The sequence below is a fragment of the Sciurus vulgaris genome (genome assembly GCF_902686455.1).
Source record: "Sciurus vulgaris genome assembly, chromosome: 13".
In the NCBI taxonomy this organism is placed as follows: domain Eukaryota; kingdom Metazoa; phylum Chordata; class Mammalia; order Rodentia; family Sciuridae; genus Sciurus; species Sciurus vulgaris.
The window spans coordinates 96,058,857-96,086,490 of NC_136474.1; the positions used below are offsets into that span (position 1 = coordinate 96,058,857).

The following is a 27,634-nucleotide window of genomic DNA, read 5'->3' on the forward strand; positions in this document are numbered from 1 at the left end:
GCCTCTCTGGGAGGATATTCTCAACGGGGGGAATGGGCAGCAGCCAGGCTCTCGGGCCAGGGTCCTTGTTATGCCACTGCTGTTTCCTATCATAGAAGACAGGCAGTCTCTCTTACCTCCGGGGACTACTTTCTCTTATTATCATGTGTTTTCAGTAAAACAATTATTAGAAACCCTTGAGCTATAATTTCTGAGCCTTTATTAATTTCCGTGAAAAAGAAACGACACTGGAAACATGGGGTGACGGCATGTTAACTGCAATCATGAACTGGCTGCTGCACCAGGACGAAGCCGCTCCAGGGCTGTGCCCTGGCCTCAAGTCGTGCTCGTGAGCTGGGCCTGGATGACGGGCACGTAAATAACCAGTCTTAACGCTGAACAGACAGGCACACGTGGTGCTATATTTTAAAAGCCAGATATATTTTCATTAGATCATGCTTACAATAAGTAAATTACGCAGTGAGAAACATCAAAACAAAGTTGATGGATAAAAAGGCACATTTGAAAAGTTTAAGAGTAGGAGGACCAGTTCTTTTTGTTTCTAATGTGGGAAGAAAGAGAAACAGACATATTTAAAATTATTTTTCAGGCGAAGGTTTCTGTCAGTCGAAGTAATTAACACTGGCTTCTTTTCTCCCTTGTTCAAAGCAGCCTTTTCCTTCCACGGCTTCTGAGAGTCGTTCAGTCCTCTGCCATGTAGAAGCGATACATCAGCGCTACAGCCAGGGCCGAGATGGCTGGGATCACCCAGTTGGTCCACCAACTAGAAAGATGCAGGAGGTGTTCAGTGCAGGAACTCAACTCCTTGCTCCTTTTAATAAAAGGTTACTATGGTGTTTTCTCACCTGTATAACCAATTTGGCTAAAAAGACAACTCAGCTTTGATAGAATTGAAATGAGCACCCTGAACGCATGCCTGAGAACACTGGCAATTACTCTATCCTGCTAGCTTCAATCTACTTCCATAAACTATACAGAGAGTCGTTACTCCCTTTCTCTACAGACTCTGCTCAGGGACAGGGAATTTTCTTATGGACATGAACTATGAGTCATGAATTACAAGGTAACAAAAGTGAACATTCCTGACATGTTTTATTCTACTCACATACATTAATTAAGAATTTAAAATGACACGCAGTTGAGAATCAGAAGGCCAAGGTTCTTAGTGGGGTGAGCCATCAGCCAGCTCTAAGCTACCTGTCCTGCCCAGGGAAGTTCTCCGGGTCACCTGAGTGCCACGTTGCTACCTTCACCTCAGCTCCAGCACGCTGAGATTCTGTTTTGAAAAACCTAATCCTGACACCTGTGCTTGGTGGATTTAAACTGTGAAGACGAGCACACAGAGTTCTGAGTCAGTGATCTACAGGCTTAAATTCACAAAAATGCACAATCTATACACTGGTCAGTCTTGATGCACACAATTTTGACTGACTATCAATTATAGATTATGGATCAAATAAGCAAGATTTGAAGTACGAAAGGATAATAAGTGCAATCTTGGTCTCAATGAGGCTTTTCGGTTTCCTGTTAGAAGGAAGCCACACGTCGGTGAAGATTAAGGTGAAGTACTGCCAATAGGAGCAAGAATGTTCCAGACACCAGAGGTGGGGTAGTTAAATTTGACAGGATGAAATAAAAACATGTTGTTTTGAGCTTGGGTCAAAAAGGGGAGGTGGACTATAATATAAGTCAATATGGTAGAGCTGCCAGAAATGTTAACATGAGCTCTAAGGGTGATAAAGAAATCTGGTCTCTACAATAAGCCAATCATGTGACACTCAGATTGCTGGTTCAGCTTCGGGGCCTACTAATGACAAAGGAGAAAGGAGCCATGCCTAGGGACACAATCACCACAGCTGAAGCTGACCATGGGTCAAGAGGGAGGACAGAGGCCTTCTGGTGGAGCAGCCGTGGGACCTGTCACCTGAAGGGCTGTCAGAGGCAAGACCTGGGGTCGCTGTGGAGTGTGTGTGCTACTGCTGGAGCTGACAGTTCAGGAGGACAAGTCCAGGATGAGCACTGAGGAAGCCCATGGGAATTCAAGCACACAGTGAATGGGGTGAAGCCCTGTCCACCTCTGGCTCAGGAGCCCTCCGCCCAGCACCGCGTTAGAAGAAAGTCCACATACCTGGAAGTAGACTCAACAGTAGTAATAAGAGGTTCCTGGAACACAAGAGAAACAGTGAAGGCAGTGTCTAAACAGTAATTCCATTAACTGAACACCTGTTTTAAAATATGATTTTAAAACATTTTATTTTTTAAAAATGTTGAAAGGGAAAATTATTTTATAAACCTCTTTTCACTAAAATCCTAGTTTCACCATTTTTCCCAGAATACAAGTTTAATAATTATCTATTGAAGTTATTTAAATAATTAATTTGAAAATGTTAAAATAATTTGAAAATGCTAAAAACTAACTCTGATTTTTAAAAATACCCTGCATATAAAAGGCACCTAAAAACTTTGACATAGAAACTAAAAACAGATACATAGAAGCACACACACATAAACCCATCATTCTCTTTAGGAGGAGCAGTTTAATTCTTTAAAAGCAAGAAACTGTCAATAAAAACAAGTTATTCTGTTCAAATCTAGCAGGATATAAAAGTGTATCTAATTTAAATTAAATACATGTCCACCACAAAGAAAAAATAAGAGTATCATTTCAAGTTCTAACATTCTTGACCACACTTTCCCAGCCTCCCTTGACTGACCAGACAGTGCCAGCAAGATTTCTGATGGGCCTCAGGGACTGCTGTGCCTGACCTCCAAATAAGCCATTTTACCTTCCAGCACTTTCTAGAGCAACCCTCTCTGAGTACCGTAAAGTGAACTGACAATGTCTCTGGAAAAATGCTAAGTACTCCAAACAGCTGAAAAACTAAGGCTTGGTGAAACACAAACTTTTCTGGGCCCAAGGTCATGTTAAGAAGCATTTTTAGTATTCCACACCAGCAAAAGTATTAGTGCTTCAAACAAAAGTGGCCATGAAGGAGGCATCTTCATCAGAGTCCTGTTTGCAGTTTCCAGCAGCACAGATAAAAAGCGCTAGCAGAGCAGTCAGCATCTGCAGGGAGGCAAAGCTACACTCTGCAAGGCACACTAGAGACTCCAGGAAAAGGCAGAAGCCTCTCAGGGAAGCGCAAGCCACGCAGCTATGAGACCAACCAACCTTGAAATATCGCCTTTAAGATTCCTGACACAGTAGGGAAAAAAAATTAGTCATTTAAAAATAAAACTTCATGTTTATTATTTATTTAAGCAATTTTAAATCTTAGTGTCTTTAAGAAGTATTCCTATTACAAATGTAAGAGTTTTCAAATTTTATTTATGCAAATAAAATTTGCAAACATACTAGAAATAATCAAAATATGCACGTAATGTTACTAAAAGTTAGAAGAAAGACACAATCAGTTCTTAAACCAGCAAGCTCACTAAAGGTAAAACAGTACTGTCACACTGCAAAGTCAGGAATGAAACAACAGAAGGCGAACACCAACACCCACCATGTCACACTGGGTACGAGACTGTGCATTTTATCAAACCTGCTGACAGCTCTGTGTAATCTCTCCTTCCTTCCCTTCTTGCTTGCCATGAGAACTAGTGTTAAAACACTGCTATATAGTTAGAATGCTGCTATATGTTAAAACACAACTAGCACATCACCACAAGGAGCAGCAACAATTCTCTAAGGAATGGAACCTAAAAAGTCATGTAACTTCTTGTTTTATATTCTCGGCTCTCTAATCCAGGGTGCTTGAGAATTAAAGCAAGTCTGAAGTACCACTTAGCACCTGGATGAAAAAGCAAGTTGCCTTTAGTGGCCAGTGCTCTGTGGGGCCTCAGCTGAGTTTGGAGATGGAGCGGTCAGATCCATCGCTGATGAACAGGGAGAGAAGACTCAGGCCTTTATGAAAGCTCTGCCACCCATTTACTCCTGGAGTTTAAACAGGTTAACAATTAAACTGGTGTAAGTCATATATACTGAATGATTTATGTAAATCAATGTAATGACCAGCTCCAAATAAAAACATGCAAAGCCCAACAAACTTTGGCTAAATCAGAGTCATCTCATTTATAAGTTCATTTAACTTAGCTTATTCCTTGGTCTCTCTATGGCAGACTTTCTCCCTGAAAATACTAATAGAGTGATGCTTCGTGTGAAGCCCAGGGCCTACAGAAGCTTAAGCCATTTTGTCCCATCATCCCAGGTAGAAACTTAAATACAGCATATAATATACTTACATAATAATGACTATAATTATAATATTAATACATGAGTTCTAAATTATTATTTCCAACCTATTTTAATGCACCTTGCCAATTTCATTGAAATATTTGTAGGATTGCAAACTTGGGACTTCACAGGTTAAGAGACTACAACTGACAAGTCTGGGTGTGTGCTCAACTCAGTTCTGGATCTGACCTTGAGCAAGAGAAGCTTCACTGTCTTCACCCCCCATGGCAAGTTTGTGGATCTCACAGGGGCATTGTAAAAGCCAAAGAGAAGTTCATGTCATCGTGCTTTGAAAACTGTAACCAAGAAAGGGTACTTTCTCCATAAGCAAATTTGATAGATATGATTATGTTTAATTAAAAATGTACAATTTCTCTTCTACAAATATCTTAAACTTGGCAACCTGACATCAAGTTTTCCCTTGGGCAGATTTAAGCTAATAACCTTTGGTACTCTTGGTACATCTCATTTCATAATTCAACTAGACATTTTTTTTTTTCTCTTGTATGTGCATGTGGTGCCAGAGACCATGCCCAGGGCCTTGTGTGTGCTAGGCAACCACTCTACCACCAAACTACATTGCCAACCCAAAGCAGAATTCTAAGATCACCACAGAGTACATTTTCCAAACTAGAGACAGATGGCACTGCAGACACATAAGTAAAAAATATCTACTGTCCTTCTTTCTTCTGGTAAACTGAAAGCACAAGAAAGACAGATCTAGAAAAAGAGATCACATTTCATCCACTTCTCAAATAGCCAGCAAGTTCTTGCCACACCCTCCTTCAGTTCTGTTCTAATTTAAGCAAAATCTCAATAGAGAGGCTTTTCTAGAAAAAAAAAATACATGAACGTTGGTACACCTATAGTCTCTGAGCAGAGTAACAGTATCTAGTTTAAAAAGTTCGCGAGCCTCTTGAGACTCCAGGCAGAGCTGGAAGCCAGGCTCCTCACACCCTTGCTTCCTGCAGTTGAATGACTGGTGCCAAACTTATTAACACACTGAACTCCAGACGGGAAAATCTAGGTTCTATGCAATTGTTGCAAATGCTATTTAAATTCTGAAGTCCATTTTGTATCTTCCTGAAGTACTCATATCACCAACACTGAACTTAAGACTCTTTTTGAACAGGGAAATAAGAAAATATAAATGACATTACATTGTACTGAACAGCACTACCTAAGGCTTTTATTATACTGAGGGCTGAGGTAAAGATGGCTTTTACACTTATGCTACTGATTTAATAACTTTGTTATAAATTAAAGACAAAGTCCTGTGGCCACAGCTAGGTTTAAGTTCACCAGTTTTGGGTACATGCTTAGTGGAGTCTTGTTGTCTGTGCTCTCTACATTCAACCAACAGTATATACCAAAATAGAAATACCATACTTTCCGTTATTTGTTTGAAGAAAAATTTTTCTTCACAGCTCTTTAATTATAGGCTGGCAACTACTTTGCCTACATGTACTTCTCAGGATCTTTGGCTGTTCTCATCATTTCTTACTCCAGGTTTATTTGTAAATACAGGAGAAGGTCAGCTCAGAGGTAAGGGCTAGTGAATCAGAGTGTAAACTAGTCCATACTGCACACTTACTACACCCAGCGGATGCAGAGAAGAGAGAGACAAGGGCAGCACCCTCAAAGAATTAGGGAGAAAGGCCTCCACTCAATCATATTTTACCTTCTCCAAAAGTAAGCCTTCTGTCAAATCATCCAGATAAGAAGTACAACTTTTAATAGCTCTTCATACTTTTAAAAATTTTTTTAATTGATTTACTTTTTTTGCAGTGCTGAGGATTAAACCAAGGGCCTCCTGCATATGCTCTACCACTGAGCTGTACCACCAGTCCTCAAAAGATATTTATCGATAATTATAATGAAAAAATTATTTAAGTATTGAGAATCGTGTAAAATAAATATGCAAGCTGTCCTCACAAAACACCAACTGATCCATACTAATCTAAAGTACACAGACCTGTGCAATTCTCAGTCAGGGAAGTAAAAGACCTTTGTCTGACAGACAGTAAATACAATGAGGATATAAATACAATGAGGATACCTCCATCTTCTGACACATTTGAGAAGGCCACACTTACCGAAGGCTTGGCTAACTTTGATCTGTCATCCTGCAATAAAAGTAAAAAAATAATAAGGAACATTGAAAAATAATAAAACATCTACAAAAAGTGCTCACTTTTATTGAGTTTTTTAAAAAAAATTTAGTAACTAGCAATCTGGGTTCAATATTGAGTTGCTAAACATAAAGTCCAATATATCTGGCTTGATAGCAAAAAGGAACATCAGACCCAGAACTGAGTCACTTTGGGGAAGCCTGTCGATGAAAATGTGGCCAATAACCCCCCAAATGATACAGCCAACTCCCTCAGTATGTCCTACCACCGAAAACAATATCTTCCCGCTCAGTGGAAGTCGTTCTAAAAGATTTCCTACCCCCAGGCCTTCAACAAAAAGCCTTAATATTTAACCCTTCCTTCCTTCAGTCATTACAGGAAGCATGGTTTACATGAAATAAAACTTTTCATATTTTTATTTAAAAAAATTGCTTCTCAGTTTGTTCACTTAAAACGAGGCTATGGCAGGTATTTGTTTCTCTTCAGTGAAGAGCCAGCTCTGGGCAGCTCTTTCACCCCTGGCTGCTTGTAATGCCCCAGAGCCAGGGAAGCAGGAAGGGGCGTGCTCTCTCGATATGGCACAGCCTGGGTCCCCTGTCTACTCTGCAACCCAGAGAACTCAGAGACATCATCCCAAGTTTTCAGCTATGTTCCCCATAACGTAGGTGACAGATGAGTGAAGTTCCACACAGTCATTTACAACTGCCACAGAAGGGCCTAAGTTCCTATCACACCCAGGGTTTATATAAAATCAAAAGAAGCCACTGTTTTCCAAAAGTCAACCACTGGACAGGAACCAAGCTGATACTGCCAAAGGGTGGGATAAAGTAAGGAGGATAATATGCTAGTTTCACAGGAGGCAGAGCTTATTCATTAATAAAGCATAGCTTCAAAACCATTTTTAGAATTAATATATCCTCAGATTAATGAAAGTAAAAGAAAAACATTTTGGTGACAAAAAAAAAAAAAGAAAGAAAGAAAGTCATGCTGGGTCGACACCTCCACCTTTTAAAATTTACTGCTCTGTGGACTTTCAAAAACTGAGAATTGCTCCCCCAGGACAGGGCCTTGGCAGAGCATTCAGACACTAAGTGTCCAGGAAAAATACACTCGCTGGAATGCAGATACTTTAAGATCAATTTACTGAAGCCAAAAATGGTGTTCTAGAATCAGAAGGATTTGTTTTGGGTTCATTCCTTTTTAAGTTTTGTGTAGATTCAAATCTAGACTTTAGGTAAGGTCAATCAGTAGCCTTAAAGAGGAATAAGAAAACTCTTCCTCTGCCCCCCTCCCCAAAAAGAGTCCTTACTGGATGGAGCTCCCCAATGATGTATGTCTTGGACAGTTCTCTGGCATCGGTAGAGTGCCCGACGTCCTCGAAGTTCTCCGTGGCATCGCCCCCAGCTTGTTCTCTTAAGACTTCTTCTCCACCAGGATGCTGTTCGAAGGACACACGGAATGCAAATCAACAAAGGAAGCAGCCAGTTTATTCAGCCAGTGACCCTTCCAGAAGTCACAAGTGGTGCTGGGCGAATGTGTCCACATGTGGGTTAGCCTACTCCTCTGCACTGTCTGCTCCATGAAAGTGTAGAACCTTTCTCCATTAAGATGCAACACCTGGAAGAACTTAAGGTGGGCTCAGTAACATTTGCTTTGCTTTTCCACTAAGTTCTCAAAACTGCCCCAATTCATCAGGCCCAATCTATGTCTTAAGTCTTTCACCTGAGTCGCTACCTTTTACCTGTGACTGCTTCAGTTTCCGTGTGGACCTGGGAGTAGCCACTGGCCTGAAATAATAAGGGATGAGAGGAGGTGGGCAGGCCATTTCACTGTGAGCATGCTCTGCCTGCAATGCACAGGCAGCCCTGCTGGCAGTGCAAGCTTTCTACAAGGAGAAGAAGGAAAGCAGGTGATTTGCCACAGATATTGCCACCAGGCTAGGGAACAACAGGGTGAGGAGCACAGAGGCCAGCTCTACACAGGGAGCATGGGAAGAGCCTTTTGTGTGACAGAAGCATTTTAGTGCTGTTAGCTGTTTAATTGGTAAACAAAGGATGGTTGCAATGGTAAGGAGGAATTTTTCTCTAAGATGACTGGCAAGGGGGGTCAGTCACTGGACATAGGTGACAAAACCTAGAGATCTTCAGGCAGGGAACAGAGTTCTCAGACAAGGAAAATAAACTTCTTAAACTGAGTTTGAATATCATCTTAGATTCAAATTCACCCTGGCCTCGAGTAAGAAGCCAATGACTGAACAAAACCAACCTCCCTTGTATTACTCACTGTAGTCAGTTCTTAATTTCTCCTAATAATGGGAGAAAAGAGACAGACACTGTAGAAAAGTGGATAATGATTCTATTTTGAAACATGTTCCTGCTATTTTTGGGAGAGACAGTACTGCCTATTAGTTACCATCACCATGTGAATGTGGGAAAATAACAGTATTGAGCTCATATAGTTTTAGAGGCTAACTGTATTAATGTATGAGTCTGGCACATACAATATGCTTAACAAATATCATCCAGCATGTTCATTTAACCATTTCCAATGTCACTAAGTATCTTTCCTCAGTGTAATTTCTGAAATGGTGACACATTGTATCAGCATTTCCCAGTTTCTGAAGTGTCCTCCACTGGGGACACTTAGAGTACGCACCCACCGTGACAAGCACACTGGAGCTACAGGCAGCTGATGGGCTAACCTAAAGTCCCACTCTGACGCAGCAGCCAGCTGGCAGTCAAGAGAAGGTAAGGCAGGCGAGAGTGGCCAGGGAGCAGTGAGGAGGAGCCGGGAAGCCCAGAACTGGGAAGCGACAGGCACACAGAGCACCCCGAGCAGGCCCTGTAACAGTCTATCGTTTCTCCCAGGAGAATCTCATTTTCTGTTCATGGGCCCGAGTTAATTCACTCAGCACATGCCACCAAGGGTCTCTATGGGCCAGACACAGTAGATAGCCAAGAGCCCTGGCTCCAGCTCTCAGGGATCCCCTGTGCGACCAGATCAGAAGCGAAGCACGTGCCTGTGAACTGCAAGGGAACACAACATTCCGGAATGATCTGACAAGAGAAGTGCCGCCGACACTGAGGGGACAGAGGGCGAGGGCTGAGGCGCACAGATGCAAGGCGGAGCCGGAGGCAAGAGGGCCGGGGTCGAGGCAGGAAGGTCCTGAAGTAAAGGGGCTCCCTGAGTTCAGGACCAGGGAAAGGCCAGCCCAAGAGCCCAGAGCAGGGCCCAAGCCACTCAGGGCTTCCAGGCCTCTTCAGGGATTCCCATCTTCTGTGACCAACAGAAACCACTGAAAGGATCTAAGCAGAGAAGGTAACAAAGACAATTTAATTATAAAAGTACAGCAGTCTTCAGGATGCCAACAGACACATAGGGCAAGAGAGACGAGGGAAGACTGTTCTCTAAATGACGGTGCTCTGGCCCGGGGATGAAGAGGTGGGAATGGATATGAGAGCTGGAGTGTGAATGGGTGAGAAAGATGGAGTGAGATGGAGAGGTGTGAAAGGGCGAGAGATGGAGTGTGACAGAGAGGTGTAAATGGACATGTGTGACTGGGCGAGAGAGATGGAGTGTGACAGAGAGGTGTGAATGGGTGAAAGATGGAGAGAGATGAAGAGGAGTGAGTGGTCTTAGAGATGAAGCAGGATGAAAAGGTGCAAGTGGGTGTCAGAGACAGAGCAGATCACAGAACTTTCTGACAGAGTCAAGAGGGAAGGACAAAGAGGGAGCACAGGACACCTCCAGGGCTTGTTTCACACAACTGAATGGACGGTGGAGCCAATTCCTGAGCAGAGAACAAGAGTCCTGAAAGGAGACCAGGTTTAGGAAATCAGCTGCTTACTAGAACACCTCCAAAATGCATGGTGTCCATATATATTATGAGCTTGTGATTCCTTTAATGTGCTTTTTTTCAAAATCTCATCTTTATGTTACCCAAATACATTTTGCTCCTACAACACATATAAATCAGGAGAACTAATCGCAGAAATAGTGTTCTCTTTTTGGATTATAAGGGTTATCTACAGGAAATAGGTTTTAAAAGATTAAAGGTTAGAATCATTTACAATTCACAAGACACTAATTGCCATATTTCAACCCAATTATAGATACCTCCAAAGAAGACATACTACAATCTGAGCATTCCTACTTCAAAAATCCAAGTCTTCCAAAAATCCAAACTTTTTGAGCACCAACATGATGCCACAAGTGGAAAAAACACACCTGACTTCACACAATGGGCACAATGGAAACATAAGCACACTCACAATATTTTAGACTACATGCACCTTCAGATTACATGTACAAGTAGTGCAGGAAATAAATGAACTTTGTGTTTAGACTGCCTAAAACATCTCATTACATGTATGTAAATGCTCTCATCCCAAGCATTTCTGCTAAGGGATACTCAATCTGTACCTCCCATATTATAAATATTTAATGTTGCTTCCAGTTCCTGAAATCGCAGCTGGCTCTACTGCTCATGGTATGACAGCTCTCAGCAAAATTTCCCACAGTGGATCTCTCACCTTGAAATGCATTCTTCACCTGATTTCCAAAACAGGCTCTCCTAGCTGCCACCCAGGCCACCAGAGGCACCAGGTCTCTGCGTGCAAACGTAGGAGCACCCTGGGGCTCAGTTCTTGGCCACGTGCCCTTCCCTAACTGTAGGAGATTTCGTGGTGATCTTATCTAGTGTCTCCTCTTCAAAAGTCATATGGCCCCTACTGAAGGAAGTTGAGGAACCACCTGACTTCCCCAGCTCCAGACTTCTCCTGCATATAAGTCTATTTAACACCTTCATTCAATATTCAGTGCACAACTCGCAGGATGACCACCACTCCACCTCCCCACCCCGCTGCACGTTCCCAGGCTGCTCCTTCCTGACATTGTCACCGCACTCCGAGTGCTGCAGCCGAACACCTCAGACGTCATCCTCTCCTCTCATCTCACACCACCAGGCGATCCAGATGGTGGCTTCAAGACATTCAGAATCTGACCACTCTCACCTCTTCCCCCACCACCACCCTAAACCCACCCCTGTCTCTCACATGGACAACTACAAATGTCTGACTGGTCTCCTGCTTTCTCCATCCTATGATACATTTCCCAGACGCAGGCTGCCACGAAGACTTTTAGAAGATGATCGTGGTCATTTAGGAAAGGGATGATGGTAGCGTGGTCCAGGCTGGTTGGAGAAAAGGAGGTGAGAGAAGAAGAGGTAAGGTAAAAAGCCAAAGGTAGAAGAGACACGCCTAGGCGACTAACTAAAGAGAATGGGTTTCCATTCAGCCTTTGCCATTTCCTACCCAGCCTCCCGCTCGCTGGGCACGCTGGGGCTGGCAGTGTGTGCTCCGGCTTGCCACATTCATTCCCCATATCAGAAACCTCCTGCTTGGGATGCTCAGCTCCCAGTTCTTTGCAAGACTTCACCTCACTCACACTGTGCTCCAGCGGCAACCTTTCAGAACCCTGCAGACTTCCCCAACCTTAGAGGTCTGCCCCAAGACCCCGCGACACTGTCTCTGCCTAGTCCTGTTTTACTTTCTGTCACAGCACTTAATACTGCTGGAAGTTACATTTCATGTCAATTTCTTTGTAAGATTCATGGGGACAGAGACTTCTGTCTGTCTTGTTCATCACTGTTTCTCCCATATCTAGTTTAAATCCTAAGTATTTATTAGATAAACGTTTGAGATAAACACAGGTCTTTACACATCAATTTTGTAACCAAAATATACAACCAGTTCAGTAGTTGATGTGAACTTGCTCTCTCATTCCAACCAGTTCATACAACCCTCCTTACCCTGAACTAAATAGTTCTTACCACCCAGATCATGACTTCACACTTAATCAAAAGAATTTACTGCCTACTATGTACAAGGCATTGTGTGGGACACAAGAAAAGTACATGAAAAACTCAATGTGACTGATCCTGAAGAAGCATGCAATTCATTCCAGGTAAAAGGATTAACAGAAAAGATCCCTGGCCTTCTCTGATACTGCTTCACAGTTTTGACTATCCATGGATGACCCAAAGGATCCTACACATGGAGTACCTGTGTGCACAGTCACCACTGTGGCACAAGTGGACCATGCTCACTGAGCCAGGCACAGAAGAGCCCTCAGCTCCCTAGTATGCTGCACTCTCTCCAGCACCCATGTCACAGTGCAGGCAGATGACCCTCATCTTCTTCTCTTTTCTAATTTTTAAAAAATTTTCTCCCAGCTTTACAAAGGTATAATTTATTAATAAAATTAGCATATTTATGATATACAGTGTGATGTTCTGACATACATACATGTTATGAAATGATTCAATCAAACTAATTAACCTATTCATCCCCTCACATACTTATTGATATTTTTGCAAGGAGAACATTTAAGATCTATCCTCTTAGCAATTTTCAAGCACAAGCCTATTAACAAGTCACCATGCTGGACAATATGTCAACAGAACAAGGGTTCAGCACAAAGCAAACTGCACTGGAAGAAAAAGCTTCTGTCAACTGACTCACCCTACAGGAGAGGACAACAGACAAGGAGCAGGTGGCTAGGGGCCAAATGACTGCTCTGCAACTATGGGACAAGTTTTAGATCAAGCCAGACCTGTTCAGCTCCCCGCCAATCCTAGGGCATGAAAAGGTAAGAAAAAGTTCTTCCCTGTATAATGTAATAAAGGCTTATATAATACTGTTTACTTATATTAATGTAATGTAAACTTTAACATATAGGGCTTTAGTTGTTATTTCACAGACACTAAAGGTCTAAAGTGGCCTCTTAGCCCTTTCAGTTACACTGTATTTAATTTGAGAAATACTGATGTCATCATACTTACAAATTTAGGATTTATCAAAAAGAGTCTACCAAATACACAAAAAATGGAAGTAATACAAATAAAACAAGAAACAAAATGTTAAATGAATGACATCAATAAATTCAAAGAAGGACAGGTCATTCAGTTAGCAACAAAATAATCCTCAATATGCTGAAAGACTGAAAGGCAAAATAAAGTTATCCTTCTATTCATTAACTGGCTATTCCAATTAAATGCATTTGCTGAGCCTGTATGGTACATAGTGATCTAAAAGATACACACTTGGTTTCCCAAGAAATTTAAGAGCTTTTAAAAAAGAATAAAATATTATAAAACTGAGAAAGTATTCTACTTTCTACTACAAACATCAATAATGAATTAAGCACTATTTACCTTTGTACAATGCTAAAGGATTCCCATTTCAACTTTCATTAACAGTACCACACCAATATTTTGTGATAAACACTGCTGAGTTACCTGCTGTGAAAAATCAACACACTTAAAACTATGACCAACGTATCACCTTACTTATGAAGTGGGTCATGACCCCACCACCTACTCCACCTCTTTCCAATAAACCCTAGTGGTAAAATTTTGCTTTAATCTGAAAAACACTGAATGTGGGAGGAACCCACCAGCTCCTGGGATTGCTTCCTTTGGGAAAGATGCCAAGGTTATCAGAGTTAGCTCCACACACACACCTCCCTCAGGGACTGTAAGAACCCTTCATGACCCAGTTCTAGGGACCTCAGTGAGAAGACATATGGCCTGAAACACACTACGGGGCTGAATGGTTTCTAGCAGGTCTCTGGAGACAGAATCTGACCTAAGCCAGGCAGGCAGTGCTCACACCCAGTACCACTCTTGTGGCAAAGTCCAGTACCAGAAGGTCTTCTTCATCTGCACTCTTTCACTACCCCTGGACAGTCTACTTCAATAACAACTAGCTGTGAGAGAGCTACAGCACACAACATGTGACTTTTTCCAATGGAAATAAGAGTCCAATTTTCCATACACAGTAGAAAAAATGAATATCAGAGTAAAATAGCAGAAAGTGCTCTATAAGAGCACAACTGTGCAAACACATTAGGTGCCAGTTACAGAATAAGTACAACTGATAAAGACATGATCTGGGTCACTTATGCATGTTAAGAGGCCAAAAATGATAAAAGAGACAAATGAAAGTGATGCTTCAAAGCCTTTTTAGAATGAGGCCAAAGAGAAATGTTAATTAAAAGAGTAAGTGCCTTGTTATACATTTCACGGTAACCAGGATTTTAAAACTGCAGGAAAATTCTATTTCATATTTAAGAGTAGGCACTAAAAGTGTATCTATATAAACTGCAAGATAAACTGTATATAAATGTATATATAAACTTACATGCTACTCCTGATACAGATTTCAATAAATAAAGAATTCTTAATAAGAAGGCAATAATCTCAAGGAGAAAGATGTTGCTAGTAAAGTCAGACACTATATGCAGATTCAAGTGTGCAGCCCACAACCACCACTTACTCAGAAACTGCTGACTGCACAGTCTCTAGGCTCATTCTTTACTTTTGTTTGTTTTTACCATCATTCGAAAGTTCCTTAGACTATCAATACAACAAAAATGCTTACATTTTTGTAGTTATCCTTGCAGATATGTTCTCCTTTATCACGAATTACTCAAGAGAACTGTCTCTGGCTTGACTCAGTATTTTTATTTAGTGGTTGCCTTTAACCCCTAGAATTCCTACACTTAATTGACTTTGGAAAAGCGCCAAGGTAAGACATCTTTCTCATGCAACAGGAAAGCCTTGAACTCTTGTAGATGAAATCAAGTGGGCCTCTCATATAATGCTCCCCTTCAGTCACCAAGTGCTGTCCCTCACTCCTGTCTTCACCCACATCATGGCTGGAATACTCATCCTCAATTTATCTTGGCATTTTTCTGTACCCTACCCCAAAATGGTGATTTTCTGCAATCAAGGCAAATGCCTCTTGAATTTCTCAATTAAGTGGTGACTTTCCTAAATGGCACAGGTATCTTCAGCTGAACAACCAAGTCCTGTCGGGGAAGACTGTTGGTTGTTGCTCCAGTGTGTTTCTCCCTTCCTCCACAATACTTAAACCTTTAAGAATGGCCAGGGAGTAGAAATACTAAGTATTTCCAGCCTCCCCGCAGTTGGGTATCCACGTGACTGAGTTCTGCCTAACGGAGAGCAAGCAGAGGCTGTGGGGTCTTTCACACATCTTCCCTCAGTGCTGCGCCCCCTCCGCCCTCTTCTTGTCCTGCTGGCTGGAATGGGGATGCTGCCCTTCAACACCAGAAGGAGGGTCTTGCCCCAGCTGGCGGACAGGGAGTGAGGCCCGTGCACTCGGAGCCTGACGGGGCACGGTCATCACACTGCAGGCTTCTGCGCGCCAGATGCATGAGCCCCGCCCCGTTCAGCAGTCACTTGGGGTCCCTCCGAATCATGACATCGACCATTCACCACTGTGCAGGCACATAAGGACGGACTCCAATAAGGAGTCCGAGTCTCATGAAGGTAAAGCCCACTTGAGAGCAGCAGCCCTGGCACAGATCAAGCCATCCGCCGACTAGCGACTCAGCAGCCGGAAGTCCAGCACAGGGGGACCCTTCACACAGCCCGGGCGGCACGAGCCGCAGAGCACCGAGCTCGAGCGGCGGCGCGCACGGAGCCGGCGCAGAGTTAGAGTCGCAACAACTCGGTAAACCGGGAGGCCAGAAGGGCCGCCCGACCCTGAGCCTGCCAACCCCCAGGAGCACGCGGCAGTTGGCAGGGGCCACACGACACCGGGCGCGACACTCTGCCGTACGGCACCCCTGCAGTGCGACACTAGGACAGCACAGGCCTCGCGGCACGGCAGCGTGTCGAGCGCGGCACCATGGCGGCACGGCACTGTCGCACACCGCAGGCTCATCTCTGGCTCAGGCGGTAACCATGAATCCCTCCCAGCTTCTTGCAAAATCTGACCTCACTGCAGGCATAAGCCAGGCTCTAAACCATACCACTGAGCTGATGGTCTAGAGCCAAAAAAAAAAAAAAAACCACAGGTGAAGGTTAAAATCCCCCAAAGGCTACAGTTTACAAGGGCCTTCAGAGACGAACATCCTAAATGTACAGATAGGGAAAATGAGACACAGAAATGATGCCTACGGATAATTCAGACAGGAGGTAGGGCTAGACCAGGTTTCTGATTTTTGGTTCCTCCTCTCTTTTTAACATGCAAATTAAATGTTTCTTATGTTTTTGAACAAAGGAAGGGGAACATTTATGTAAAAGTTATTTCTTACAAATAAAGTTCCTCGATAAATATTGCTTTGGGAACTTTGGAGGGAAATCTTTCTCTAAAACTCAAATTCTGTCACTTGCTCTACATCGCTGAAATTTACATACTAAGAAGGACTCAAAAGACACTTCTAAGTTAGGTCTACAACTGGCTACAGGGTGCCCTTATAAGAATGCCAAAAGTTACAGACTTTTATTACAGTATAATATGCATCAAGGCAGTGTCCTGTCCTCTGAGGGTTTGCTTAAACAAGACTTTGCTTGTTTAAGCAAAGACTGAACAACACACACACAAAACTTCTGCGACTTAAAATGTCATACTCTGTGAACCCAAAGTCCAGCAGTTCTGGAGTTTTACATGGGATTGTTCTTTCCAAACACTTAACCACTGCCAATAAGGTGAAGCAAACACATTGTCCAAAAACAATGACTAGGCAAAAAAAAAAAAAAAAAAAAAAAATTAAAGAGATATCTGCACTAGTTAAAGCAAAAAGTGTTTGGAGGACAAAAAGTTTATGCAAGATTTTAAATGAAATAAGATAGCCTGTCCAATTTTTCAAATCATTTATGGATTCCATTTGCCTAAAACAGCAAAGGATTATTGCCTCAAAGTTGAGCTGAGTTCATGAGACTGCCGCCTGCTCAACCTGTAGAGGAGCTACCACCTGCATGCGGCTTGGATTTACTTTATCATTTAAAGCTCACAGCATTGCCTGAACTACTTCTTCCCATTCATTTTGAAGATCCAGGATGAAACTTTTTACATGAGGCTCTTCTGTGCATTCAACCAGCTGGCTCATGAGGCCCATTCACTCACTCAAACAGCTACAAGATGGTAAAATCACAGCTCCACTCTCAAGGAATGAGACAAATAAGGGAACTGACAAATGATAGCTAAACAAAGTACCAGGTACAGAAGCCATAGCACAAAAGATGGAGCAGAGAAAGGGCCAGTAGAAGTTTGCCAGGTGAGCAAGGAAATAGATCTCACAAAGGCCCAGAGTCTAGCACCAAACCCCAATGGACCTACTTCTTACCAACTCACTTCAAGAGGCTTCTATGAATTTAATCAGCCAACAGGATTCTACTAAGCCATATGACAAAGTCGTAAGAGTTAACAAATACTGTAAGAATAATGAATCTTTTTATGAAAGATCATTCTTCAAGGTCATTTAGGGTGAAAACAAAGAGAGAATGCAGATGCCAGCCTGTGAGTTGGTAATTATCCCAAAGATAATTGATAATTTTCTCTTTGACAAAGAAAAGCAAAATTCTTAGTTGTTTTTAGAATTGAGAAAGAGTAACTGTTTGGCCTAAAATATACCATGATAATTGATAATTATAATTATATAATTATAATCAATGATAATTTTGTGTTTGGTCAGTATACCCTGACCGATATTTTTAATACCACATTGTAAACTAGTTTTAGTAGGTAAGATAGAGCAAGTGAGCTCCTTGAAGATGTAATTACTGCTCTGGTTCCTGATGCCCCCCGCTGTGACATGATGACCTTGGCGTGCAGCCAGGACTGCCTCTGAGGGACATGAGCGGGGAAGTACTATGCATCAAGCCCTGGCAGGCTGGTGACAAGCACCGTGTGCCTCTTGATTTGTGGTCTAGCCTCACCAAGAATAAACGAAGTCACTAAAACCAGGACCCAGGGGCCAAAGATAATGACTTAGAAGGGGCTGTTACTCTGTGATCCATCTTAAGTCAGAATGGCCAAATGAGATGACAGAATCATCTACACTGGAACCAAGGCAGAAGGAAAGGAGGGTTGATGGAGGCACATGCATACCTTTTCCTTTTATGTCCAGTGTTAAGAATATAAATTGAAACTGGCAGTCGGGCAAGAGGGGAATAAAACAAGCTGCCAGGAAATCGGTCTGCCCAACAGCCATTTTGCATCAGACTTCTAGTATTTCATACTTGCAAACTATTCCTTCAACCAATCAGTACTGATTGAATCTTTTCTATGCGTAGCATCATTCCAGGAATTCGGATATAACAGTGAATAAAACAAAAATTCCAGCATTCATGGAGCATTCGTTCTAGGAGAAGACAGATGATCAAAATCCTAGTAAGTAAATTACACAGGATGTTACAAGGTGATACGTGCTGTGCAAAGAAAAGAGGGCTGGGGTGTAGCTCACTGGTATGCTGCTCACCTAGCATGTGAGTCCTGGGTTCAATCCCAGCATTGGAACAAAACAAACAAAACTACAGAGGAATGAGGCTCAGGAGTGCAGGGGGCAAGGGAGACGTCCAGCTTTAAATGAGGTGGTCAGGAATACCGAGTGGAGGAGATATGTAGTCAATTCTCAAAGGAGAGAGTCGTGAGTCGCGTAGGTTATTTGCAGGACATGACTTTCCCAGGCAAGGGACTAATAATGGATCGTACTTCCATTCTCATGTCTAAGAACTCTTTAATCCTTAATTCTGGTCTTATCAAAAAGTTTAACCTTTTTTCTTTAGATCCTGGATACATTCTGAGTTGATTTTTATATGAGGAATGGACCTGCTTATACAGAAGAAAAAACAGACAATGGTTGAAGAAACCTCTGAGTGAAAGCAGAACCCAGTGCACACATGAGTCCCTGGCTTTGGCAGGAAGAGACAGGAATTCTGTTCTTTCCTACATTACTGGAGCCTCATTCAATGTCAATCCTGCATTCCTTGCTCTGTGATCATGTCACAATCCAGACTTTCCTAACAAAGTCCCACTAGTGCTAAGTGCTAAATCAATCCTTGGCACAGAATTCCAGACAGTATCTGTAAGAAGAGATCACATTATAATAACAGCACATGCCATCTGTGTGTGAAAAAGGAGAAAAAAATACGAGATAGCAGTACAGAATGGGCTGGCATCCATTCTTCCACAAGCTCTCCTCTTCTGCCACTGAAGGATGATTTGGCACTGCCACGTGCCGGGGCACACAGCAGTGAATAGGACAGCGAGGAAGCCAGATATCTGGTATAGAAAGACAAGCATACCAACCAGGAAAGCATCAGACACTGACTGCTGTAGCTGCCAGCAGGGGAGAAAACAAAGACAGGGCAGAAAATCCTTCTTGGGAAGGAGCTGCCACCTGAAGGGGCAGTGACTAGGGCCAAGCAGAGAGGAAACTGGAACAAGGGTCTGAAGGCAGAAACAAGCTCTGCTGGTTTGGGAAACAAAGAGAAGGGGACAGTATCGCCTGCTGAGGGGGAGAGGCAGGCAGGGCCCAGTCACCCAGGGCTCCCTAAACCAGGGCACAGACATGGGATTTGATTCTCAATGTAAACAGGAAGTCACTGAAAGGAACTAGCAGAGGAATGACAGTTTCACAAGATGAAGTTTTTGCTTTACTTCTGGAGTACTTTCTTTCTCCCAATGACAGCATCTGTTACACAAGCGCAAAGCTCATAAGGTCATAACTTGAGGGAACCAACGAAATACTGAGGGCTTTGTCCAGGGGCCTGTGAGAGGAGCAAGAGATCAAGAGGGACTGGCCAGGGCTTCTGCTCCATGAGTCCAGGCCACAGAGCAGCGTCCTGGACTGGGGTGGTGGAGCCACACATCAGCAGAGCAACACGGGACCAGGGTGTTGAGCCCGGCAGGCAGGACACGGCAGGCCCACCAAGGAGCTCACCGATCTCCACGTGGAACCAGCCCTCCCAGCGTCTTGTCCAGAACAACTTATGACCTCCTCACACATGCCTGACGTCCCTGTGAACAACCTCCTTCCTACCAAAACCACTCAGAGGCACAGAGGGTCCGGGACTCTGTTGCAAACCCCCCATGAGAAGCTGGGATGGCTGCTTCCTGCATCTTCCAGAAGGCAACACAGCAGAAGGACAGCAAATGGAAGAAAGGCCCTCTTACCTCCTGCCCCTCTTTTTCCCCAAGGATCCTGTTCTCGTTCCATTTTACATCACCACTGGCCTCTCTCTCTGGTTCCCAACATTCCCCAACAGGGGCCAAAGCCTCAGAGCAAAAAGAGGTAGCTCGGTGCCAGAGGGATGGCTTCTTTCTTTCAGAGCTGTGCCATTATCTTCAGGTCCCCTCAGGTCACAGGGTGCTGGGCTGTGCTCCCTCCCTCCCCACGGTGATTTGAGCAAGTTACAAACCTCCCTTGGTCACATTTTCTCACCTTTGAAAAGGAGAATGCCACCACCATGACCTCAAAGAGCCGTTCTGAAGATCAAAAGGACAGTGCGAGGGCAGTTTACCCTAAACGCTGAGGCACGGTGAGTGCCCACTACTGCTTTCATTACCAGCTCACTGGAGATCTTTATGGGGAGGGAGGGATTACCGAATGGCATCACTTAACACTTTCTAAGGAAGTCAGAGAGAGAGGAAAGCGGGGATAAATTTCATGTCCTGGCCAATGGTAGACAGAGCTGCACAAAGCTTAATAAACAGTTCTGCCAATAACAAGCAATGACAGGGGTGAGCAGAAATAAGGTGCAAACTGATCCTGCCCCCCACGCCCGGTCCCCCACCTACAGAGCAGCCAGAGCTATTCTGTTTCAAACAGGCTGCCTCCCCAGCCAGGCAAGGTGCCTTGACTGAACCTGGACCCTTCCTCCTCTTCCCCCATCTCTACCCCACCCCCAAAATTCACCCAGCTTCGGAGCCTCCCGAGCGTTAGTGCTGGTTGGAATGCCATCATCCTGGCATGGGTCCAACTAGAGACAAATTCTATGTATGACACAGAGCAGCTTCTGCCATCACCTGCAGAGATGTCAGCTCTCCCTAATCAGAAGCCATTTGACACAGGCTGCACAGGCCAGATTCTATGTAGCCATCATGAACTGAGTTTGCCCCACCCAATCTTCAACCCATTCTCTTGGTTCCCATATTAGAATTTAGTAAAAGGCACAAGAAGTCAGTTAATAAATACACTTAAGTGTATACTCCCAAGGAAAATAAGTTTAAAAGTAATAGAAAAAGCATAGCAGACTTGATTAAGAATCAGGGAATGGCTTTGAGCCACTGCTACTTAGATTCCCATTCGGTCTGCATTACTTCAGGCCACCTTTCTGATGATAGTTTTGTTCCCTAGACAGGGAAATGGACTGGTGCTGGTAATGATGGCCAATTCTTTTCATAGGATGGACAAGGTACTATATGCTGTAGTTTTAAGAGAATTTTTATGCTCAAGATGCTAAAAATTTTTTCCATGTATTTCCCCTTCTGCCAAAAATACTCAAATAATTTAAGAGAAAAGGTGGCTGCATCACATTCAGGCAAGTTTCTCAGTTACTAGGAGAACCAAGACCCAGGGAAACAAACCTGCTGGTGAGTCTCAGCCCAGGGTGCCTTGGTCACACGCACCCAGGAACCTCACATACAAAGATTCGCTGTAAGGAGGTAACACAGGTGGGACAGTACATGGCAATTTGCATGAGGAGTGGTCACCAACGTTATGACCATCTACATAATAAGGAGGCAGCCAGGAAGGATATGATCACTGAAATGGAATGGCTTCCTCAGCACAGCCGTCAGAGTCCAGATGGGCATGGAGAACATCTCTGTGTTTGCATGAAGCACTCTATGAGAAAGCGTGTGTATGTGCAGAGCTGTCTGGAGAGCATTCACCAAACCATTCAAGGCAGCCACTTCTGGGGAATGGAACTCTGGGCAGCTTTGACTTTCTTCTTTGTTACTTCCACCTCATCCAGTTCCTTAAAGGAGTATGTATTCTTTTTTCTAAAAGCATAAAGTTGTATATTTAAAGGCTCCAGAAAAGGGATGATTTCCCATTATGTACAGCACATATTTTTGGAAAATCATGTTTCAGATGGATATCTGTCTTTTGAACTATTTATTTTACTGGTGCACTGTATAATTCCTGAGAAGTGTTTGTGATCAATCCTACGGCCTCCTGCATGTCAGGTGAGCGCTCTACCCTCGAGCTACACATCCAGCCCCAAGAAAACTTTAATCAAAATGGAGTCATTTGAATGCCTCTCTTCACACACTTTTCCAAGTGTTCCCACACATATGGCTTCCCCCAGTGTTCACAGACTTGAGGTGGACATGGGTGACGGAGCAGCCCTGCTCCAGAGTAAGGAAGATAATTTAGAGAATTACCTGCCTTGCCCAAGTTCTCCACGAAAGCCCTCCAACCAGGACAGTTTTCCTAACCCAAGTCCAGTACCTTCTCATGAATGTCCAATGGCACCAGCTCGCCTTTCCCCACTAAACTAAACTAAAAGGGCACTTATCAGTTGTCTTCCATGGTTTGGGGGGACTTCGAGAATAATAGATATTCACAGAAAGTAGAAATGAGGTTATTATTTATTCCCTGATGTACCCAAACTGTCCAGGATAACCTTTTTCCTTTCCTTATTTACAATTTTCATCCACCTTAAAGATAAACAGCAAACATTACCAGTCTCAAGTGTTTTGTTTTTGTTTTTTTCCTGTTTCAAAACAAAGCAGTCTCTTGGAAACTCTCCTCAAAAGCAGCAATGAGTTACAAAAAGTAAAAAAATAACCAAAAAAAAAAAAAAAAGAGAGAGAGAGATAATATAGACCAGACTCACAGGTTCACATTCCCTAGGTGGCCTTTGAGATATAGTTTTGTCACCTGTTTAACCAAGATGCCTAAGTCACTGTTACCAAAAATCCCTGAATATTTTCCTCCTGTGGACTTCATATTTTCTAAGTTCTTTGACCCAAACTACATATATTAAATGACAATAATATTCCATTTTAAACCCAAAGGCACATGTAGCAATGGCAGCTTTGAGAATCAAAATCCTATCAAACTTGCTTGCAAAAAGCAAAGCATCTAGTATTTTAGCCCTAAATATGCTAGTCCTATCAAGGGTAAAGGCATGTGTCCTTGTGATTTTCAGAATTAGAAGCATGAATCTTAAATACCACACTCTCTTCCTGGATCTCAGTGAGACTGCAGTCCCCCAGACTCAGAACCCTTGGTCTATGCGACATATACAGCCACCTTCCACAGAAAATAACAAAATGTAAGTTCCTACAACAAAACCTGCTCAAGACTCTAAAGTCAAAGTGAGGCAGGAGTCAGCAACTGTTGTGCAGCAAAATGCTGTCAAAAGAATACCAGTCAGCTACAAGACTCAGAATCCCAGGACTGCTACACAACGTTCCACAGAAAACAACTTTCCATTTTTAAAATAAACGGAGGGGATAAAAGTTGCTTTGTAAGCATTTTCAGGGAGGTATTTTCTTCACAAGTTAAATGCCCCTGACTTGAACTGAAACCAGTTCCCAGTGTAACTGTTACTACAAGGCGCTCTCTTCTCTCCCTTCCATGACTCCTTTGAAAACTAAATAAATGCTACTGCCCCAATTACAGAAAGGGAAATAGGAACTTTTCTTTCTTCCTTCCTGGCCCTAAATATCTAAGTTTTCATTCCATATAACTGTTCCTCAAAGTCTAGAATCATTAACCTAGCTAATAATACAATCAGATATGCCAAGACTTGATTCCACAAATATAAACTAGATATCAGGACTGAAAAAAAATTCTTTAAGTTCAAAATAGGTAGGCAATAAGGCACCTAATCTGGTCAGCAGGTATCAGACAGTAACCAAACACCTGCTATTTAAACCGCCATTACCAATCAGCTCACCCTCCCTCTTAGATTTCTGCTCCTCCCCCTGAACAACAGAACAGCTTTATTCCAGGACAGAGTTCACATTGCCCAACAACTAAACATCAACATGTGTTCCTGGCCAGAAAGAATTTTTATTATATTCTCCTGTTTCCACATCATCTGCCAGATTTACACCACAATCTACAAAATTTATGTTAAACACACAGCCACATATGATGCTGCAGAAAGAAAATCATAGCCCAACGTTAACCCCCACTGAGGCAGGAGTAACACATGAATAAAAGCACCTGCCAATGAGGTATGTGTTTACTAAGTATGGTTTTGTTTAATTCTCTTCATAACCACAAGGAGTAGGCATACTATCCGCTCTCATTTCACAAATAAGGAATCTGAGGCACAGAGATGGTGGGCAGCAGGAAGCCTCTGACATTACACCCCAAGTTTTTTCAACAGGATGTAAATATGCATTTAACTCTATGGTATTCTGGAAGAAACCGAAACACCAGGAGAAAGCTTGTCCATCTGGATAAGTGAATTAAGAGCATAGGAGAAAAAGCCCATGACTGAAAGTTTTAGAGGTAGGAAGGCCCTGCCAATCATATTAGAGAAATGAGGGAAGACAGGATATTCTTTAGTTAATGAGCTTCATGAAATTTCTGGAGCTCAAGTGTGGAAGAATGGGAAAAGGGCAGGGAAAGGGGAAGAGAGACAGACATTTTGGGCTCTTTTCTCTGTTTTCACGTTAGGTGTAATATTAAACAGCTAACAAAATAATGGAACTTGAAGGGATCTAGGGAGAAGGAAAACTATCCAGCAGAGTAAAAAAGAAGAAGTGTGTCTGTGTTTAAGACATGATTCAATCAGGCACAGGAAGCCAAGTGTGGAGAACCCTAGAGCCCTGGTATTCCCAGAGATAAGCCTGAACCATGGCCATGCTGGTGGGCAGAAAGTCAGTAACAGAACACTGCATGAAGCAAAAAAGGGTCACAGAAATAAAAAATAAAAAATAAAATTAAAACAGGAAATGGTAAAGCATGTCCACAACAGGTAGAATCAGGATGTCAACAGCACCAAGATCCAAAGATACTAATTTAGGAAACAGTATATGGTAAGTTAGAATGGTTTCAAGGGAGCCAAAACACTCACTGCATCTGAAAATTCCAGAATTCCACATCCCATGAAAGAGGTGAAAGAGGAGATGCACGTGGAGACTGAGTCACGTGACCTGAAATGCGCAGGCAGGAGTGTTAGTTCAGAAACTGTGAGGGAAAGCGCTGCTCTGTGGCTCCTCGGAGGGAGGACACAGGGAGAGATGGAGTCCGCACCCTGCACCACCTCTAACTAAATCAGAACACTATTTTATCTTCAAGCACTCTACCACATGACAATTGAAGAATGAAATAACAAGAAACATCAACTCCAATCTTTCTTAAAAGTAGACTCTTTTGCTTTCTCTGTTGTTTTTAAATGTTTTCACATTATCTGCAAAAGTCCCTTGATGTAAACTGTAATTCAGCTAAGATCAGGCCTCTATTTTTGCCCCCACTCCCTCAAAAAAAAAAAAAAAATCCTGAATAATTGCTATCACTAAACATTCTCATTTATTGTGTTGGGAGGGGTTGGGGAACTGTTATGATTCAACCTGCCACACAGAGATAAAAACACAGGTGGTAAAGACAATTATTAGAAGCATCCCTTATATCGTACAGCAAAAACCATAATCTAATGCAACGAATCCAATCAAAGAAACGTCTCCCTTCAAGCTGAGCGAAGTCATCTTACAACTCCCGACGCTGCTAAGGGATCAAGTCTCCCTGGCAGATTTTACTTCTCTGCCTATCTCCTTGGTACGCCCTCAAACCACAGGCCAGGGTCCACCCCTCGGCCTCGGGAGTCGCACACTGCACCTCGCAGCCAGTCAGGACACGGGGTGAGGCGGACCATCCAAGCCCCTCCAAGGTGTGGCCGTGGAGCGCAGTGGGTCTGCGGGCGGAGGGGAGACGGGGCGGACTGCGCCCCTACCTCGGAACCCAGGGCCCCTTCTGGCGGCCACAGCTCTCGGGGTGGGTGCTCGAAGCCCACGCCTGGAATGACATCGGTCGGCGGACCTGTCCTAGACGGAGATCACTCCGGATTCTGAACACTCTAAGGCGAAAGGGATCTTTAAACATGCCTGCGTAGCTGCGCCCTTCCCAGGAAGCAGCGGTCCGGGCCACTCCGCGCAGGGCCTCCCGAGCCAGCCCCCGCCCAACGAGCGCCCAGCTCACGCAGTGGGCTGTGGGAAAGGCTCGCGCGGCCGCGGAGGCTGGGGGCTCCTCCAGGTGCGTGCGCGCAGACCGGCGGAGGGCGGCCCGGGGGACGCGCTCCCAGGTGTGCACACCTCGGCGCCACCCAGCCGAGTGCCCGGGCGCAGGCACCGTGTGCAGCCCGAGGCGCCCCAGGCGGGCGCACCGGCACGCGCGCACTCGGGCGCAGGCAGCGGAGTGCCCGGGGCCGACGCCGGGTGCGGTCGTGGGTGCGCTCCCGGGGTCCAGACGCGGGCGCAGACGGGGCCGCGGCGCCGCGAACTGCAGGTCACGCCAGGACACCCAACCCCGGCCTCGCCCCGGAGCCCCGACGGAGTTCGCGCCTTCCCAACGCACCTCTTCCAGAAACTTCGTCAAATCGTACACCTTGTGGTGCAGGATCACCCAGGTGCTTTTGCTGTCCTTGTGCTTCTGGATCTCTTCCAGGGTGTAGTACTTCACAGCCTCGTCCGACTGCCCGGCCATCTCGGTGCGAGGCGAGCCTCCCAGGCCCTGCACACAGCCGTCACGGGTGGAGCACACAGCGCCTCGGCGGCTCCTCCCGGGACATTCCCCCAGCTCCCGGGCCCGGCGCCCGGGACGGGGCGGAGGCGCCGCGGAGGGGGCGGGCGGCGCACTGCCTCGGAGGATTGGCCGGCGCGGCTGTCACTCCAGGGGCCCCGCCCGCGGCCCACCCCCTCCACCACCCCGAGCGCGTCCCCGTCCGTTGCTCGAGTGTTGATTGGCTGCGGGAGGTGCCCTTCACAATCACCCGCTGCAGGAGGGCGGACGGCGGGGCGGGCCGGGGCGGGGCTTCACTGGATCTGCGCAGGGGCGGCGGGAAGGGCTCTTGGGCTCGTCGCCGGCTAGCACCTTGGAGTTGGGAGGGTCGGGAGCCCCTGCCAGGCGCTACTTTCCCAGCATAGGTGCGGGAAAGGAGAGGGAAGGTAGTGTTGGCGCCGGTGCATCAAGTCAGCCCTAGGGCCGCACGTTCATCGGTACCAAAAGTAGTGATGCCCCAGGCCCTTAACGTGGACGTCATGGGAAACTGGTTAACAAGCCCAGATGTGAAGGAGAGCTTTGGACGCCTGAGCGGAAAGGAGAAGTTGCACAGCTTGACTTCTCTCAATCAATGTGTTTTCCCAAATGAACTTCACTATAATTTTGCTTCACGAACCTCCACAGGGAAGTGGGCGGGAGCTGGAGGAGGGCAATTCCGGGAGTGGGGGACGTTTCTCTGCTGTTAATCATTGACTTGGCAAGGACTTGTGCT

General features: G+C 44.4%; 1 protein-coding gene across 1 annotated transcript; it reads right to left on the reverse strand.

The window, feature by feature from the left end:
* Nucleotides 1-401: 401 nt before the first annotated feature.
* Nucleotides 402-26,959, reverse strand: CYB5A (cytochrome b5 type A). Its single transcript, XM_079109145.1, has 5 exons — nucleotides 26,719-26,959; nucleotides 7,679-7,807; nucleotides 6,334-6,363; nucleotides 2,129-2,163; nucleotides 402-763 (listed from the first exon to the last, which is right to left on the reverse strand). Exons 1-5 carry the CDS (start codon nucleotides 26,845-26,847, stop codon nucleotides 682-684), a joined length of 405 nt encoding a protein of 134 aa, XP_078965271.1. The 5' UTR covers nucleotides 26,848-26,959; the 3' UTR covers nucleotides 402-681.
* Between the last annotated feature and the right edge of the window lie 675 nt (nucleotides 26,960-27,634).

What these genes read in the sequence shown, in the direction of transcription:
- CYB5A (XM_079109145.1), bottom strand. Translation starts at nt 26,847, where the DNA reads ATGGCCGGGCAGTCGGACGAGGCTGTGAAGTACTACACCCTGGAAGAG. An exon ending in TGACGAAGTTTCTGGAAGAG is followed by an intron (nt 7,808 to 26,718) that starts GTGCGTTGGGAA and finishes TCCTTCGAACAG; the next exon opens with CATCCTGGTGGAGAAGAAGT. An exon ending in TCATTGGGGAGCTCCATCCA is followed by an intron (nt 6,364 to 7,678) that starts GTAAGGACTCTT and finishes CTTTTATTGCAG; the next exon opens with GATGACAGATCAAAGTTAGC.